Below are 16,375 nucleotides of genomic sequence, written 5' to 3' on the forward strand. Positions count from 1 at the left end.
CTTGAAACTGCGAGATTTCTATGCAAACAATCAGCCCCTGACCTTTGCCCAATGTAAAGAAAAATGTACTCTCCCAGAAACTGAAATTTTTAGATACATGCAGATCCGCCACTGGATAACGAACCCTATCATAAGAAAGGCAGCTAGTAGGCCCCCTACGGGACTGGAATTGACAGCTTCAGAAGGTCAACAAATACACAGAATAACTAACTACCTGCTACCGTCTCCTGGAGGCAATCCCAGAGGATGAGCAGCTTTCTTATACTTCAGCGTGGGAGAGTGACTTGGGGATCGACGTGTCCCACGAATCTTGGCAGAGAATTTGGGCTAGAGCTCATAGATCTTCTAGGTGCACGGCAGTAAGAGAATGTGCGCTCAAACTTTGCTGTCATTGGTACTTCTCCCCCCAAAGGGTACACGCAATGAATCCAGACTACCCTGACACGGGTGTGGAGAGAGGGGAGATTTGGGCCATCTGTGGTGGCACTGCCCAGTCATTCAATCCTACTGGCTGGAAATCAGGCCGAGGATTAATATATGCGGAGTGCTGCTCTTTATGGACCCTCTTATAATGCTGTTAGGTGACACGCCAGATGATGGATCATATCCGCAATTGGGTCCCAGAGGGGATTTGATCACCCACCTACTCATGGCAGCCCGACTCACAAGGGCTCGATTTTGGAAAGAGGTGGTGGGCCCCCATGTAGCTTACTGGTGGGTGAAGGTTTGGGAACTGATTGGAATGGAAAAACTAACAGCATCGATAAAAGGCAAGACATCCAAGTTCTCCAAGACTTGGAGCCCATTCCTGGAGTATATGGACGAAAGAGAACACATGTTCTTCCAGCCCAAACTGATTGAATATCTTCTTAAGCCATGATAGCCCTGGATTATGAACTGTACGCTACGCCGGGGTAACCTGGATTTATGTGGGAAGGGTCGTTCTCGAGAATATAGTTAATGTTAATATTAATGCTGGTGATGTGAAGGCCTTTTATTTATTTATTTTTTCCTCTCCTTGTTCTCTTTCTCTCTTCTCCTCCTAGTTTCCTTTCTCTAAAGTTTTGGTGTTTCAAGTAAGCTTCCTCCCAGAGTGTAATGAAGACTTTACAAAGCGTAGATGAATTCTACTTATGTTAGAATGAAATTTCGAAGAGTTGATTAAGCTGTTATATATATGAAAATATTTTGACCAAAAAAAAAATGTATTTCCTAAATATTTGGTCAGTAATAACATCCCTATATCTGTTAATTCCAGGCAGACTACCAACAGGTGTCTCAAACGTTTCCAACTCATCCCCACTAGAGCAGAACAGACAACATCATTGTTTTATTGGGCATTTCCTCCCGATACCTTTAACTTCTTTTGTTGGCCACAAATTAAATCGTAATCTTAAAAACCTGGTTCGATATTTGCAGCAGGCGACTTTCTTTAAATAGTTCGGCATGCAATTTAATGATTTATTTTCGGATTGGAAGTTTTTAAACACTTTATAACGGTTACACTGTGCCCTTGTTCTAATCCAATTGAACACCCACAATTTTTGTTTGTCTTTGTCTGGAGTCGCCAACAATAAAGATTACCCCTGCTAATTGCGCAGCGAGTCCTGATTCTATTAAAGACACAGATGCTAGCAGTATGCTTCAACTTTTTACTTGTGCTCTCCAGCAGTTTAACAAAAATACAACAGAAAATGTTTCAACATCCTCAATTTCTTTCTTTTCTTTTTAAAACTACATTTCCCTGGGTCTCCAGTCTCTCTTATAGTTCATCGTGCTTCCTATATCTGGCTCTCAAGCTCCTTCCCGTCTCTAGGCTCTCCCTTGTCTTTCCTGCTCTTCAACAATAAAGTACATTTGTTTTCTGTGGAGCGTTTCTGTTACAGTCATTAACGATATTATCAGGCTTTAAACTAATTTGTAATAGCGAGAATGCTGCGCAATAATAGGAGCACGTACTAAAACTGTATTAAGTCCATATTTTATTTGGGTAGAGCATTTTTATCCCAAGAGTGTCTGACAAAGATTACCACTTAGGAGTGCAGGACGAAATATTTCAATGCGAGCCTCACCCGTAGCGAGCGGAACCCGTGCTTCATATTGAGCACGTCCGGGGTTCCGCTCCAGCTTGCCGGGCTCAGGCGAAGCAGAAAGCGCAACGGCTCGCTCTTCACGAAAGGGGAGGGGCCAAGATGCGAGAGCAGCTCCAGAGCGAGCAACGACCCCCTCTCTTGGGGAGGAGGAGCCGAAATACATATTCCTTCCCATATGTGACAGAGAATATAAAAACGCACACCGTGTCAGAATACCGTATGAACAGCAAGAGCTCAGCACAATGCCCCATACTATCATTGGCTAAACAGAGGGCACATATACTTATAACACATGGATTACCACCATAATGAAAAAATGAAAAAGAGGAAAAGGGAGCCAGAAAGTAGAGCAGAGTTGTTTCTGCAAGCCTCAAAGAGACCCCAGCTCCATCCAATAGAACAGTGGACGCACAGAGCAAACTGTCAATCCAGGTACTTCAGGAACACAGCACACCACCTCTCATAATGTGTGATTATGAGTGGGAAGAAGAGGACAAACCGCAGGACCTAGCGCTTAGCTTTAAGACAGTGCTAAAACAGTGCTAGGAAGCCCTTTGGTGGAAGCAGTAGCAGAAGGGGTAAGAACCATTAGAGAGACTGGCCATGCTAGAATCCCTCCTGGACAGAAACAGAGGGCCCACCCCCAAGACAGAAAGCATGTCCACAAGGGCTGATAAAAGCCCCCAGGGACCCGCAAGAAGAAATCCTTGCCGACTCCCCAGGTGAAATAGATGGGGTAAAACATAAGACCTCGGACATAGCCGACCGACGCCTTTGGGAAATTGAAAGAAGCCTTTCTCCAAAGGGCAGCAGTGCCATAACTCCAGACCCCCAACCCAGGGGAAGACAATATGGAAGACACTGATGCAGAGTCGGGAGAGGAGTCACAGGAAGCCTCAGCCTCCTCGCAAGAGGAGGCGAGTAAGCCAAAGGAGGAGCAAATAGCCCCTAGGAGCGGCAAATGAACACAAAAGGAGAAAAACCTTGAAGTGCCAGACTCAGATATAACAGACATGTTCAGCCCAGAAGATGTCCAAACCCAAAATAGTCAGCCTGGCAGTCATCTCCCTGTGTGGCGATATACATGGCGCAAAGAATGCGCAAGGCTCTAGACAAGCAAACAAGACTGCTATGAGTGTCCGCGACAAGATCTGACGGGCAAGGCAGCAGAAGCCACCGAACTCAAACCAAAGATATTTGCATTTGTCACCAAATCAACTAAGGATCCCAAGAAGGGAATGGATAGGGCCTGGAGGAGCTGTCAGGAGAAAGTCCTAGACCTCACAGGGCCCTTAGCTAAGATTATGGACTTGGCAGAGCACAACAGGGACACAGGAGAAGAGACAGACGCCGACACCATAATGAACTGAGTGCAGCGAGCCATTTGCCTATTAGGAAACGCAAACTGCGCAATATCATCGGAGAGGACTCCTATTGTAAATTGACGCTAAACTAAGCAACCTTACGATCTACGAAGCAGGAGAGGCAGCACAAGGCCTGCTATTCAGGGAAACATTTGGGAAAGAGAGGGGGAGATTTGTAGAAACATATACATCTTTAGAGAAATCGCAAACCTCAATAAAGAAGATATTCCCTAGTCGTGATTTCGCTGGGACCGGTCGATACGGTTTCGGTCGTTTTGACCGAAAAGAAATGGTCGAAAGGACTAAATGTTTGAAAAATTATACCACCAAAGGATTGAACACCAAAAGTTCGATCCTTTGGTGGTAGCATTGGAGAAAAAAACGGGGGCTGCAGGGTTTCCCCCGCTCACTATAATTTATTGTATAGTGAGCGCGGGCTGCGGGACACCCCCGCAGCCTTCTGTTAAAACAAAACGAGAAGAAAAGGACCCTGCAGTGCCGGTTCCCTTTCACAGAAGTGAAAGGTAACTGGCGCTGCAGGAACCAGCGTGAAGATGAAGGTAAGTGGGGTTTGTGTATGTTGGGGGTGTGTGTGTGTTTTTGCAAATTATCGCGGCTGTAATGTCCGAATACAAAGTGTTCGAACTTTTGGTTATTCGAACATTTTGGTTTCGATCATTTCAGCCTCGATAATTTTGGCTTCGGCCAAATCACTGGGATTCGTCGATACAGAGGTAGACCGCCCAGTCGCTTATCTGCCCGAAGACCTCAAGGCCCAAGCGCCCACTACTCGGAATCTCGACAACACGTCTCATTCTCGGACTAGATGGAGTTTTCCCAGAGGACGCAGAAGTAGAGGAGCAGGTTCTAACACAGGTGAGACCCGGGATCTATCCACTGGTTGGGGGAAGGACACAGAAATGTTGGCACAACTGGCGCGTGCTGTCAAACGATACATGGGCACTGCAAACCGTCAGGGGTTTGCATTTAGAATTCATAGAATATCCCGTTCAGGAGTAGCCTCCAAGCCCCATTCGCATGGCGATAGCAAAGCAGGCAGTCCTCCAATAGGAGAGGAAACAGCTCGCCAGCAAGGGAGCCAGAGCCCTGCGACCAAGAACCGAGATTTATCACCAACATGTTCCTGGTCCACAGGAAAGAGAAAGTGAGACCAGTCATAAATCTAAAGAAGCTAAACAGCTGGATAGTGTACAGGCATTTCTAGATGGAAGGGATTCACCAGCTGAGAGATACCCTAAGGAAAGACGACTGGCTTACAAGAATAGACCTCGAAGATGCATACCTGACCATTCCCGTAGCCAGAGAGTTCAGACCTTTCCTAGCATTCTGCTGGGAAGAGCACCATTGGCAGTTCAGGACAATTCCCTTCGGACGCGCATCGGGTCCATGGGCGTTTACCAAACTCATGAGACCGATAGCGGCAGCAATCAGAGAGAAAGGCATCCGGATGATAATATATCTAGACGATACACTGCTGCTAGCAAGTGACAAGGAGACGCTGCAATATCAGACCGGATGGGTGAAGAACCTTTTAACATCCCTTGGTTACTTAGTGAACATAGAAAAATCTGATATGTCGCCAGCAAGAAGGATCGACTTTATAGGGTTTGTGGTAGACACAAAGAAAGCGACTTTAGAACTTCCGGTAAGAAAGCTATGGGAGATCAAAAGAGAGATAAGACTGTGTCTAGACAAGCAAGTAATCGCTTCACGAACTCTGGCGAGAGTAGTGGGCCTACTAGCAGCATCCATAGAGGACATTTTCCTGGGACCTTTGCACTATAGAGCCCTACAGGGGCTGAAAATAAGGCACCTGCAACAGAGTCTAAAATACCGCCAATTAATTCCGCTACATCAAGAGTCCACCACAGAATTACAGTGGTGGCTACAGAACATGGACGCATGGAACGGGCGAGCCATCTAAGGAGAATGCCCCAACCTAATAGAATCAGACGCCAGCAGAATGGGCTGTGGAGCCCTCTGCGGCGGACTAGAGACAGGAGTGGAATGGAGCGCAGAACAATTACAGCTGCATATAAACTGTCTAGAACTGCTAGCTGGGTCTTTCGCTATAAAGGCATTTACCAAAGAGAGTAAGCTGCTGCATATGACTGAAAATAGACAACATCTCAGCAGTCGGATACATAAAACATCTGGGTGGAACGAAGTCCAGACTCCTAGCAGAACTGGCAAAAAACTTCTGGCATCACTGCCTAGAAGCAGAGATTTCAGTCACTGCAGAGAATCTCCCAGGATCCCTGAATGCAATAGCGGATTGGAACTCCGCCATCTGACGTGCTCCAGCGACTGGAATATTTTCCACCACCTAGCCCAACTATGGGGTCCGATTCACACTGACCTAATCGCCTCCATGCTAAACTTTCAAGTGAAGTGATTCTTCAGTTGGAGACCAGATCCAAGCGTGCAAGGAACGGATGCATTCAAACAGGATTGGAGCGGAGAAGTGCAGTATGCCTTTCCCCCATTCATAATGCTCAGCAGAGTTTTGGCAAAGGTGCGCAGAGAGAAGGCGACCTTAGTGATAATAGAGCCCATTTCGAAGTCACAAGTCTGGTTTCCCGTTCCCAGTTCTGATGGAACTTTCTTTGGATTTCCCACGGATTCTCCCGTCAGACGAAGGCCTGCACACGGACCCAGCTGAGTAATTTCATCCTCTGAGAGTGAACAGCACTCTCCCACTGATGGCGTGTAAGGCATCAGGAGGTGATGGGCTCTGCTAGGCATTTCGGGACTAGCTGCGCAACTCATCTCGGAATCTTGGGCCCCATCCACTCGCCAGAGCTATGACGCGGCATGGGGAAAATGGGAAGCATGGTGCAAGAGGAGAAGTATTCCGTTTCCGCCCCTATAGTAGCAGTGCTAAATGTCTTAGATTTTCTCAGAGAGGAAGGTAAAGCATATAGGATCATGGGTGTGCACAGGTCAACTATATTGGCGGGACATTTGTCGGTCGACGGAGCACCAATCAGGGAACACCCAGCAGTGGTCAGGCTCATGAAAGGAGCTAAATTCTCAGGCCCTCCAGGGCCTAAGTACGCATACCTTTGGGATGTGAACATAGTGCTGCGGTTCCTCTCGAACTGGCCATCAAACAGATTCCTGACCTCGGCCCAATTATCATGGAACCTAGCGATGCTTCTGTACCTAGTGTCCTGTCGCAGAGTTGCAGACGTAAAAGCCCTAGACGTAGACAAGAAAGTGGATGGACCGGAAGGAGTTACCTTCACTCTAACCAGAAGGACAAAAACATACTCCTCCTCCATCTCGTACTCCTACCTGCATTCGCAACCAAAACTGTGTGTAGTGCCATGCATCCAGGAGTACGAGCTCAGGACGGTAGCGTTGCAATGAGCAGGAGTGCTGCAGTTACTTATTGCGCATAGGAAGTCGTTCAGGACAGTTGCAACGGTGACTATTGCCAGATGGATGCGCGAAATTATGCAGCAAGCAGGCGTAGTCATAGCACAGTTTGGCGCGCTCTTAGTGAGAGGCGCTATGGCATCTAAAGCGTTTGAAGCAGGTGTGGCCCTAGTAGACATCATGAAAGCAGCAGACTGGTCAAAAGACAGCTCGTTTAAGACCTCCTACTTCAAACCAGTAATCTCAGTGGCAGGAGCTGTGATGCAGAGTTTTGAACAAGCATAATGCTCGCCTCTGGTCCAGACATAGAATATAGATTACCCCTGCAAATCGCACAGGGAGTCTTGATTCTATTAAAGACATGGATGCGAGCAGTACTATCCCACCTTGCAATGCGCTATGATACAAGAATAAACTGAACTGTTTTTCTTTATGATTGTGGTCAATTGACTTTTGTAAACTTTATTCCAACAAAAGCAACAGGGGAGCATTGCACACCCTCGAGGATGTTTTCTGTATCATCAGGCGAAGACCAGAAAAGCGGCTGACAAATGGCATTGGCCAGCAAGGGAGAAAGAAATGACATATGAAGCTAGCTGGTGAGACACCAGAAGGTCGTTGCGGTCCATAACGAAATTAAGGTTCATTTTCGAGTTCCATTGACTTTTGAACGACAGTTGCGTCGAGTTCAGGATCAGTTCAGAGCATTCAAGAAGAGGAAGAGCATAGAGACAGGAATGAGCTTTATAGCCAGATACAGGAAGCAAGATTAACTACAAGGGAGACTGGGGACCCAGGGAAATGTATTTTCAAAAAGAAAAAGGAGGATGTAGAAACATTTTCTGTTGTATTTTTGTTAAACTGCTGGAGAGCACAAGTAATGAAGTTGAAGCACACTGCTTGCCTCCAGTCTTGACATAGAATGTGTCTAAAGTGACATCTGATATGATTTGTCATTTATAACGCGCCTGTAAGTGTTGCTGCAGCCCTTAGCACTTGCAAACAGTCTTCCTTCCACTCTTGTAAGGATCGACCTATTTTGGAATGCGCCATTACATACCACATAGCAACATCTTTCTACCAGTACTCTTGAACTAGTCCTCAACAGGACAAAAAGTAAGTTACGCAATCTTCATTTCAATTTACATATTAGCACTTTTAACCTGTCATGCATAATCGGGAAAGTATGGGGAAAAAGCAAGACTACGAGTACCGGAATGCTAAAAGTTCCGGCACAAGTGAGATACTCATCCCTAGTACACGGCTACATAGCTCTCAACTCACACGCTTTTGGCGGGTGTCACCCGCCTTGTAAACAGCTAACTCACCGGCCAAGCCACCAGCACGCCCATTCATTTCAATAGGCGTCTCACCCGCCAAAACTAAAATCGGGTGTTTTCACCCGCTTTCGCGACCCAAATGGTTGAGAGCTATGCGGCTACTTGAGGGGTAAGTCTGGTCTAAACACCGTGCATACCTCACAACTCACCCGCCAAACTCTTTACCTGTCCATTCTCTTCAATGGACTCTCGCCCGCCCTTCTGACTCGGGAAGTTGAGACCATGCACTCCCAAAATATGTCTCCTTACCGGGCAGGGTCAACACAGAAGCGGAGAATAGACCTCAATTGCTGGCGCTTCAGTTCCCTCGCTTCTTGTCAAAGAGGATTTACCACATGCATGCACTCATATTTCTGCGCTCGCACGGGAATTCATTATTTGGAGTCCAATGTATAATGTATGTCCATTAACTCAAATGGGATTTTCTTAGACGAGGATGGTAAATAATACACTTAACCTTGATGAGGCCCGCGTTTGGTTGAATGTCACACTTTTTAAAATGTTACGCATTCAAAATCTCACATATTAGAAAAAGTGCAATGTAAAAAAAAAAAAAAAAAAATCAGACCGAAATTGTAACCCTACAAAAAGAATGGGCCATGTGGGGCTATTCCCTGCCCATGGAGGATGGTGCTCAGGCTAGATACAAAGTCCAGGCATGCGCAGGGGAGAAATCAGCAACACGTGCCATGTTAAAGTCAGGCGGCTTATGAACCGCAGGATGCTTGCCCTCAATCAAGTCAAGTCAACCCACAGGTCTCCTGCATATGAGTACAAACGTCAGTGGGCCTACGCCGCCCTTAACCTAACGCGGCGAGGGCAAGAAACTAAAGAAGGGCTCTTTGACGACAGCGTCATAATACCAGCTCGGCCACCGTCCCAAGCGGGCGAAAGACCGTTCCAAGATGGCGGCTGCCCAGAAAGGTGATGTTCTAGCGCAAGCGTCGCGAGGCTCGGCGTGAGTACGGTTGGCGTCGCGGCTGTTGGATCACTTGGTAGCGCGCGCACCGGCCGTCGTGCTGGTGGTTTGAGGACAACGAGCGAGGTGAGTCCGTGTGAGGGGGTCTGAGTCTAGTATTCTAGGTGACTGGAAGTGCTAGAAAGTCAAGTTACAGCCGGCAACTTCTCTACCCGTGTCACGCACCCTCAGACGGCTCTAGGTATGTGTATTCGCGCGTTGCATAGAGGCGACGTCTGCAGTACCCTTTCCCACGATCGCAGGGATCCGGCCGGAGAATATGTTTTATTTTATTACGACAGACTTGCCAACCCTCCCGATTTAGGAGGGAGACTCGAAATGGTGTTATTTTTCACGTTCTCCCGTCTAAAATAATTCTAGCCCCAATACATGCTATGGGGAAATTAATTTCTCCCGAATTCTCTCGTGAAATCTCCCTCCTAGGTGCCTCAGAATGTTGGCATGTATGTTAGGAGTGCACTTGTCTTAACACTAGCGCGGGAGTATGCTGCACATTATTCTCGATACTTGTGTCGTCCCAACTGTGGTGTCACATGCTGGAGACTGGCCGGTCACGTGACACGGGGAACTAGGGGGTTAAAAATAAAGGGACTGGAACTGGCGTCATGGATTCAGGCCTGGTTAAACGCAGCGTAAACCCTGAATGATGTTAGAGTAAACATCACACTGGCGATGAAGGATGGTAACAGCCCACATGCGATTGATGCCGTAACATCCAGCAAGAAAAGTAAATGTGAGGTGAGGGGCCCATCAATGAATGGCAGAGCTGCGTATCAATACGTGTTTACAGAGACTCGTTTTCAAACCCCCCAATGTATATTGTTTCAGCTACCGCAAATAACGCAGTTCCTGGCTGTCAAGGTGGACTGTCCTTGCTTCTGGGGTCCCGCACTCTGCTGACGGGGCTCAGGCTTGGTCCGTCCTTCTTCGTGGGAGTCCGAAGGATCTTCCAAAAGCTTTAGGCTAGCTTTAATGTAACGCACACAATCTGGTGTCCCTCTCCCTGGCTATACGGTTTCCTGCAGAGGAAATTCAACCAGCTCCGAGATGGGTGTCCAGGTGGCTTACTTTGGAGTTGTTTGGTCCCACCAACTCAAAGGGAGAAGTCGTCCTTGCAGGGGCTTCTCTGTTGATGCAAACATTTCGTTTTGGCACTGCAGCATGGCTTCACCGGGCAAACCAACCGTCCAGGAAATGCAGCAGGCGTCCTCTTAAATCTCTTCGGTTGCTTTGTCCAGTGGTTGACTCTGCCTTCCAAGCCAAAAGACTCGCCTTGTTTAAGTTCTCTTCCATTCATTCCAGCCTAGCTGTCACTCAACCAGCAGGGTGGCTGTCCTCAGCCAGCCAATCACCAGAGTGCATTTGGGTCTCCTAGGAGACTAAACACGGAGTTTCGGGCACCCCCCTCACTTCCTGCCTATCCCAGACACCTGGTGTCACTCCTGAAGGCCACCAAAGGCAAAATTAACAAAGAGACCAAACCTAGTTTGGCGCGCAGAGAAACTCTCTAAGGACCTTTCCACAAAGACATGGCGAAAAAAAAGACCAGGGACTTTTTTGGCAATTTGTCAAAGATGGCTCTGCGACATTTTGAAAAAGATGGCCCTTGTGGGTTAGCGTTACCGGAGCTGCGAACAGCTGCGGTAAATGAAAACCATGGTAGTTCAAAATGAAACCACTGTGAGGAAATGTAAAATGTTACATGAGCATTTAGACACAGGGTTACAGTAGTTTATCCCAGAGAAGGTATTTAAACTTTGGGAAATCGACTTCCCTGTGCCACTGTACTGAAGGTGATGTGTGACACAATTGTAAAAGATCAAGGCATAAATTCGTTTTCAAAAATTGATTAGCAGATTTTGCTAATTCATTTTTTTGATTAGCAATTTTGTACTAATATTGAATGTCACCAGAGTTAGTTGTACCCCAAGATATAGAATTAGCAAGAATGCAGAAATGATTTCTATGTACCTCTGCAATGTCTGTAAAATGGAACGGTTCGCTGCATGAATGGTACTACTGGTCCAAACCCAATGGGAGCTGTGTGGGTGAAAGCAGGGGCACACTTTTTGTTGGGTCATGTATTTGCCTTTTTTAAGGGAGTAAAAGGGGCTGATGCACACCAGTATAGGTAAAATGTAAATTTCTGTTCTTGTCAGCACTTGTATGGTTGGGTGGGTCAAATGATTTTCCCAGGATCGCATGCTTTGGTTAGAGAACGCCTGCTCTGTAGCACCCAGCACCTGCCGTAATAACGCAGCCTGCAGCTCGTAGAAAAGGCCTTCTACGATCATCAGGCTGCGTTATTACAGCGGGTGCTGGGTGTAAGTGGCTAATAATATTTCTCACGGGCGGGAGAAATATTGTCAGCCCCTTACACCCAGCATCCAACAGATAAATTAATAAAAAGGGCCCGTCTCCCCCACCCAAACCACCTTACCATTGAAGCCGGAGGGGGGCGGAGATCCTCCTCTCATGTGATGCCGCACCCGGGATGGGCTCACATTCATATAATAATTCTTTAATGTGATATAGATTGAAAATAAATTCATACTTTACACATAATACAAATTGCATACATTAATATATACTCATTAAAAGAAACAAATCAACAAATATCATATACAGAAGAAAATATTTATTTACAACCTAAAAGAAAACAAAAATACTCGGATAAAAACAATTGTGTATAGCTTCTTTGCCTACACATCAGCACAGTCTTAGTCACATACGCAAGAGTTAGACATCTCTGCAAGAGACACCATGCCTCGCAGTCAAATGAAAAAACAATAGATGTAAAACCTCTGCCTAGTCAGTGTCACATGCAATCTTTAACCCACCATATTGAGATGTTTCAGATCAAGGAGCCCAGATCTTTTTCAATCTGCTGCCACACATTATACAATGCAATAAACAATTGCATGTTGCAGGTGTTAGTGCAATAAAGCCAGAATGAAGTTTCACAAATGGTTAGAGGATCATGTACAAATTCCCCAAGATATTTGGAGATTGAAAGACCCAGTGTCGAACACTCGGTCAACAAATGCTTGGCTGTCTCCAAACATTCAGGAGATTTGCATAGGCGACACTCGCTTATTGGCAGGGATCTTTTCCCTGGCTCCTACGTTATACAAGGTGGGTAATTGCTCCAGACGGAACAAAATAATGAAACGTCTGAGCCTTTTAGTGGGGCAGCGATACAGATATGCTTGTGGTTTCATAAAATTATAAAGTCTATATTTTACGAAATGAAAGGTCTTTAGGCTGCTCAGATGTGAGAAATTCTCTAACCCGTCCCATAGGTCCACCTTTTTACCAAGTGCTTTTAGGACATCCTTGGAGACAGTTACCCCTCTGTGCGTCCAGCCTATGTCTATGAGAAATCTAGTCATGTCTTTCTAGAGGGGAGAAGTGGTGTTTTTTTTGCTCACTTCTTGATGGATCACAGCCAATAACGGATTGGAAGAGCTGCTCTTCATTTTGAGATAAAATCCTGCCTTCCTTTTGAGTACCAATGCTTTGAGTGAGGGAGGGCCCAATTGAAGCCTAATCGGGGCCACTGGGACACTCGGAGGTAATCCCAGTATCCAGCGCCAGAATTTACCCTCCATCACTTGCAGCCAGGCCAGTTTGAAAGAGAGAAGAGACTCAAGGACATAGGTAATCATGGGCGCAAACACTTGGATGTATAAGTGTCTTGTCCCCCACAAGGCAAAGCCACCCTGTTTGTTAGTGAACGAAGATATTAGTGCTGTTACTTGCATCGTCCTGGTTGTACGTCCTTGCCTGCACACGGGATAGTCGCCCAATGGCTCGATTTCCACTCCAAGATACCGATATGATGGAGCATAAAGTATATGATTATGTACCAACAGATCGACTCGGGATGCTCTTTTCTTAGTGAATCGGAGTACCTTTGTCTTGTCTAGGTTAATGGTCAAGCCATTGGTCTTAGCGTAATCCCATAGGGTGACAGCAGAGCGCCTATGGTATTGTCAAATACGACCAGGTCGTCTGCATATGCTAGGACAGTGCATGGTGCCTCACCAATTTTTGGAGGGCAGTTGTTATCCTCGGCAAGTGCTGCAGGGATGTCATATACATATAGATTGTAAATGAGGGGTGCAGTTACGCATCCTTGCTTTACCCCCCTAGTCTGGATCACCTGTCTAGTCATACTGCCCTCCTGGTTTAATCTGAGGCGCGCAGAGGTATTATGATGCAACTGTCTTAGATAGCCATTAATACAATGTTTTGAGCCCAACCTGGGTGCTTCTGCCTGCCTCGCCTGCAGTGCACGCTGTGCACAGAGGCGCAGGCATTAAAAGGAACTTTTTATTTTTTAATTGTTGGTGGAAAATCATATTGCAGTAACTGCGACATGATCATGTACATAAACGGCAAACGGGCTTAATTATATCGCAAATAGCAATGCGATACCACTTATTTTAAGCCTTGTAGATGATGCCTATGGAGTTTTTTTAGACTCCATAACCAAAAGAAACAGCAAAGTTAATGGGGGTCTCTAAGAAGGAGGGAATTGGCACATTGAGAATTCTCCCTAACAGCCTTTCCCAGCAATAACAGTCTAAAACCAGTTGATTTTTCTGTCCCTCATAGGTGGTCAAAGTCTATGGACTAGAAGAGTCTGCAGGGGGCCAGGACAGCTAAAGTCAATTGGAGCACAGTCTGGGGCTGAGGCACTTCTTAGAGAGTCTTGCACAAAGTTAGAGAGTTTGTAGAATCACTTGTAGCGTCACCAGCTGTGTTGCCGGTTGCAATCCACTCTAAGGTAAGCTAATGCAAGTCCCAACTGAGAACACAGCTAAAAAGACACGGAGGTAAGTACCCCAAGTTTAAACAGTACCTCTGGTTAGAAGAAGTGGTCCAGCTGGATTGGGTCCTGTTGCAGCAATGCGTTTTCGGTGCGTGAACACAGATTGAGATCAGCAATAACTCAAGGTAAGTAAAACCCATATACTTTTTCATCTCCCAATAAAGTTTAGGTTGGATCTTTCCCAAGTATCTTATGTATGACTTATGAGGGACAGTTGGAACCAAAGGCATTGTATTAGAGGGAAAGCAAGACCCAGTATTAAGCTTTAGTGAATGACTCAAGGTTATTCTAGGTAGGTAAACCCTAAAGCAGACTTATTCTGGACAGGCTAACAAGTCGGTGGACGCAAGACCCAGTTGAGGGCAATCCTGCAATTATCCTAATAGGAATAATTTGGTGAAACCAACAATTACCTTCCCAAAAGTGAGTAATATACCTTTACATCTACTTTCTGTTTAGAATGGCAAAACGATTTCTAAGGAAAGAAAGTTGTGGAGAATAGTGCATCACACATCTAAGGTAATTAAGAGCTTTTGTAACTGTTCACTCTTAGTTACCAACAAACTCTTTTTCAAGTAAGTAACTTTTAAACACATATTCTCTTTTCTAGGCAAAAGACCCAATCCTTTAAAAATCTTTCCCTTATTTTTGAAGTGTGAGCGTTCTCGGTGGCAGAAGGGGGAGTCACTAGGGTTTAGTGTCCATCAGACAGTATCAGGAGTAGCAAAAGTCCTTAGGAAGACTGGGCAAACAGGTGAGTATTTTACTTCTAGAGCAAGAAGAGGGTCCAGGGGCTTCACAGAACACACCCTAGCAGGATTCCAGCAGTGGAACTGGGTGAATTAGACGAGAGGCCTCCCAATCACAGAAAACACTCCACACTTCACAAGAATCACAAGAGACTTAAGGTAAGTACATACCCAAGCCAGCACAGTACCTCCGCATTGAAGATTTTGCAGCAGGAGAACTTCAGGATCTGCAGCCAATTACCCAGTGGATTACAGTAGCAAATATGAAGACGGAATATCGCGGTCGGAAAGGTCCAGCACTCTGAGGGGACTTTTCGGACTCAATTGGGTCTCTGGAGATACACCAGGATGCCCACGACGTTTCAGCGAGATTCTGAATTTGGAAGACCATGCACCGCACAATGGCTCGAGATCCCAGGCTATTGGGGTATTGCAGCCCCTCAAGGTCGCACCAGAGTGGGATGGCTCAAAATGCACGTCTTCTTCGGTCTATTGGGTCTCACCAGGGTCTGGGTAAGGGTCGTCGTTTTCAGAGTCCACATGTCGATTGGAAGGAAGGGCTTCAGCAGGCTCAGGTTACACAGCAGGCTCTCCGGTCGCTGTCTTTGCCGCTTTTCCTTCATCATCCTCTTCGGTCCCAGTTCCTGTGGTCGACTTGTCTTCAGCTTCCAGGCTCGGAGTATTTAACAGGAACTACTACACAACCTCTGCTTTCTCACTACATTTTTACAAGAAGGGGCTGTCTGGTTGTCCTATCAGGACAGCCAACCATCCCACCACTGGGATTTGTCTCCATTCAGGCAAGGAGGAAGACAAAGGGCTGTGGAGTTTTGGACTCCTCCCTCGCTTCCTGCTTTCAGACAGATTGGAGCCTGGGAAGGGAGTGCAGGCCAAGATAAAAATCACACAAAGGAATTTGCCTCTCTGGTTGTCAGGGGAAGGAACAAGAGACAAACACTAAAATGGCAAACTCTGGGCCATTTTGGTAAAATGAGCACCCTTGGGTGCCTTTAATGCTGCTGGGAACACAGCCCACAGTAAAGATGCACAAAATTAATCTGCCACCAGCCTTTGAAGGTAAGCTTGTCCCTGTAACAGAATTTAGAAAGAGCTATTCGACAAGTCACAATTTGATGGTCATGAATCTGTTGAGATCTAAGGCACGCAGTGAAGGTGAACCGCCGCTATATGCATTATATATTGACTTTAAAGCTGCTTTCGATACGATCCCTAGAGAATGCCTGTGGTCTAAACTTACTGGCCTAGGCTGTCCTGCCGGCATTCTGTATTACCTTAGACTGCTGCACCATAACACCTCAGTCAGGTTGAAATTGGATCAAGAGGGACACCTGACTGATAAAGTGCAGCAGAATAGGGGGGTGAAACAGGGATGTGTGACTGCCCCTTTGATATACAATCTCTGTCCATGACATACCTGTGGCTGTAACTGCCGCTTCCAATTGCCCTCCTAAGATCAGGGAGTTGGTTTGCACTGTCCTGGCATACGCCGATGACTTGGTCATTTTTGATCACACGATCAGTGGCCTGCGTAGTTCGGCTACAGCACTGTGGGATTATGCGAAATGTAATGGCCTTACCATTAACCTTGAC

The 16,375-nt window shown here is 46.3% G+C and overlaps 2 protein-coding genes across 4 annotated transcripts in view; one reads left to right on the forward strand and one right to left on the reverse strand.

Moving 5' to 3' along the window:
* Nucleotides 1-8,779, reverse strand: part of MUTYH (mutY DNA glycosylase) — a 523,937-nt gene extending 515,158 nt beyond the window's left edge. Inside the window, exon 1 of one of the 2 annotated variants that reach the window (XM_069642363.1) lies at nt 8,449-8,779. The gene's annotated coding sequence lies outside the window, so the exon portion shown is untranslated. Of the gene's footprint in view, nt 1-8,348 lie in introns of both variants that reach the window. The other variant, XM_069642364.1, reaches the window with a different exon arrangement.
* Nucleotides 8,780-8,840: 61 nt separating this feature from the next.
* TOE1 (target of EGR1, exonuclease) overlaps nt 8,841-16,375 on the forward strand; it is a 154,394-nt gene continuing 146,859 nt past the window's right edge. The window contains exon 1 of one of the 2 annotated variants that reach the window (XM_069642361.1): nt 8,841-9,123. In XM_069642361.1, coding sequence (XP_069498462.1) covers nt 8,858-9,123 — 266 coding nt within the window. In that variant the 5' untranslated portion in view covers nt 8,841-8,857. Of the gene's footprint in view, nt 9,245-16,375 lie in introns of both variants that reach the window. The other variant, XM_069642362.1, reaches the window with a different exon arrangement.

Source organism: Ambystoma mexicanum, chromosome 1q, assembly GCF_040938575.1.
Source record: "Ambystoma mexicanum isolate Mex_15411 chromosome 1q, UKY_AmexF1_1, whole genome shotgun sequence".
Taxonomy (NCBI): Eukaryota; Metazoa; Chordata; class Amphibia; order Caudata; family Ambystomatidae; genus Ambystoma; species Ambystoma mexicanum.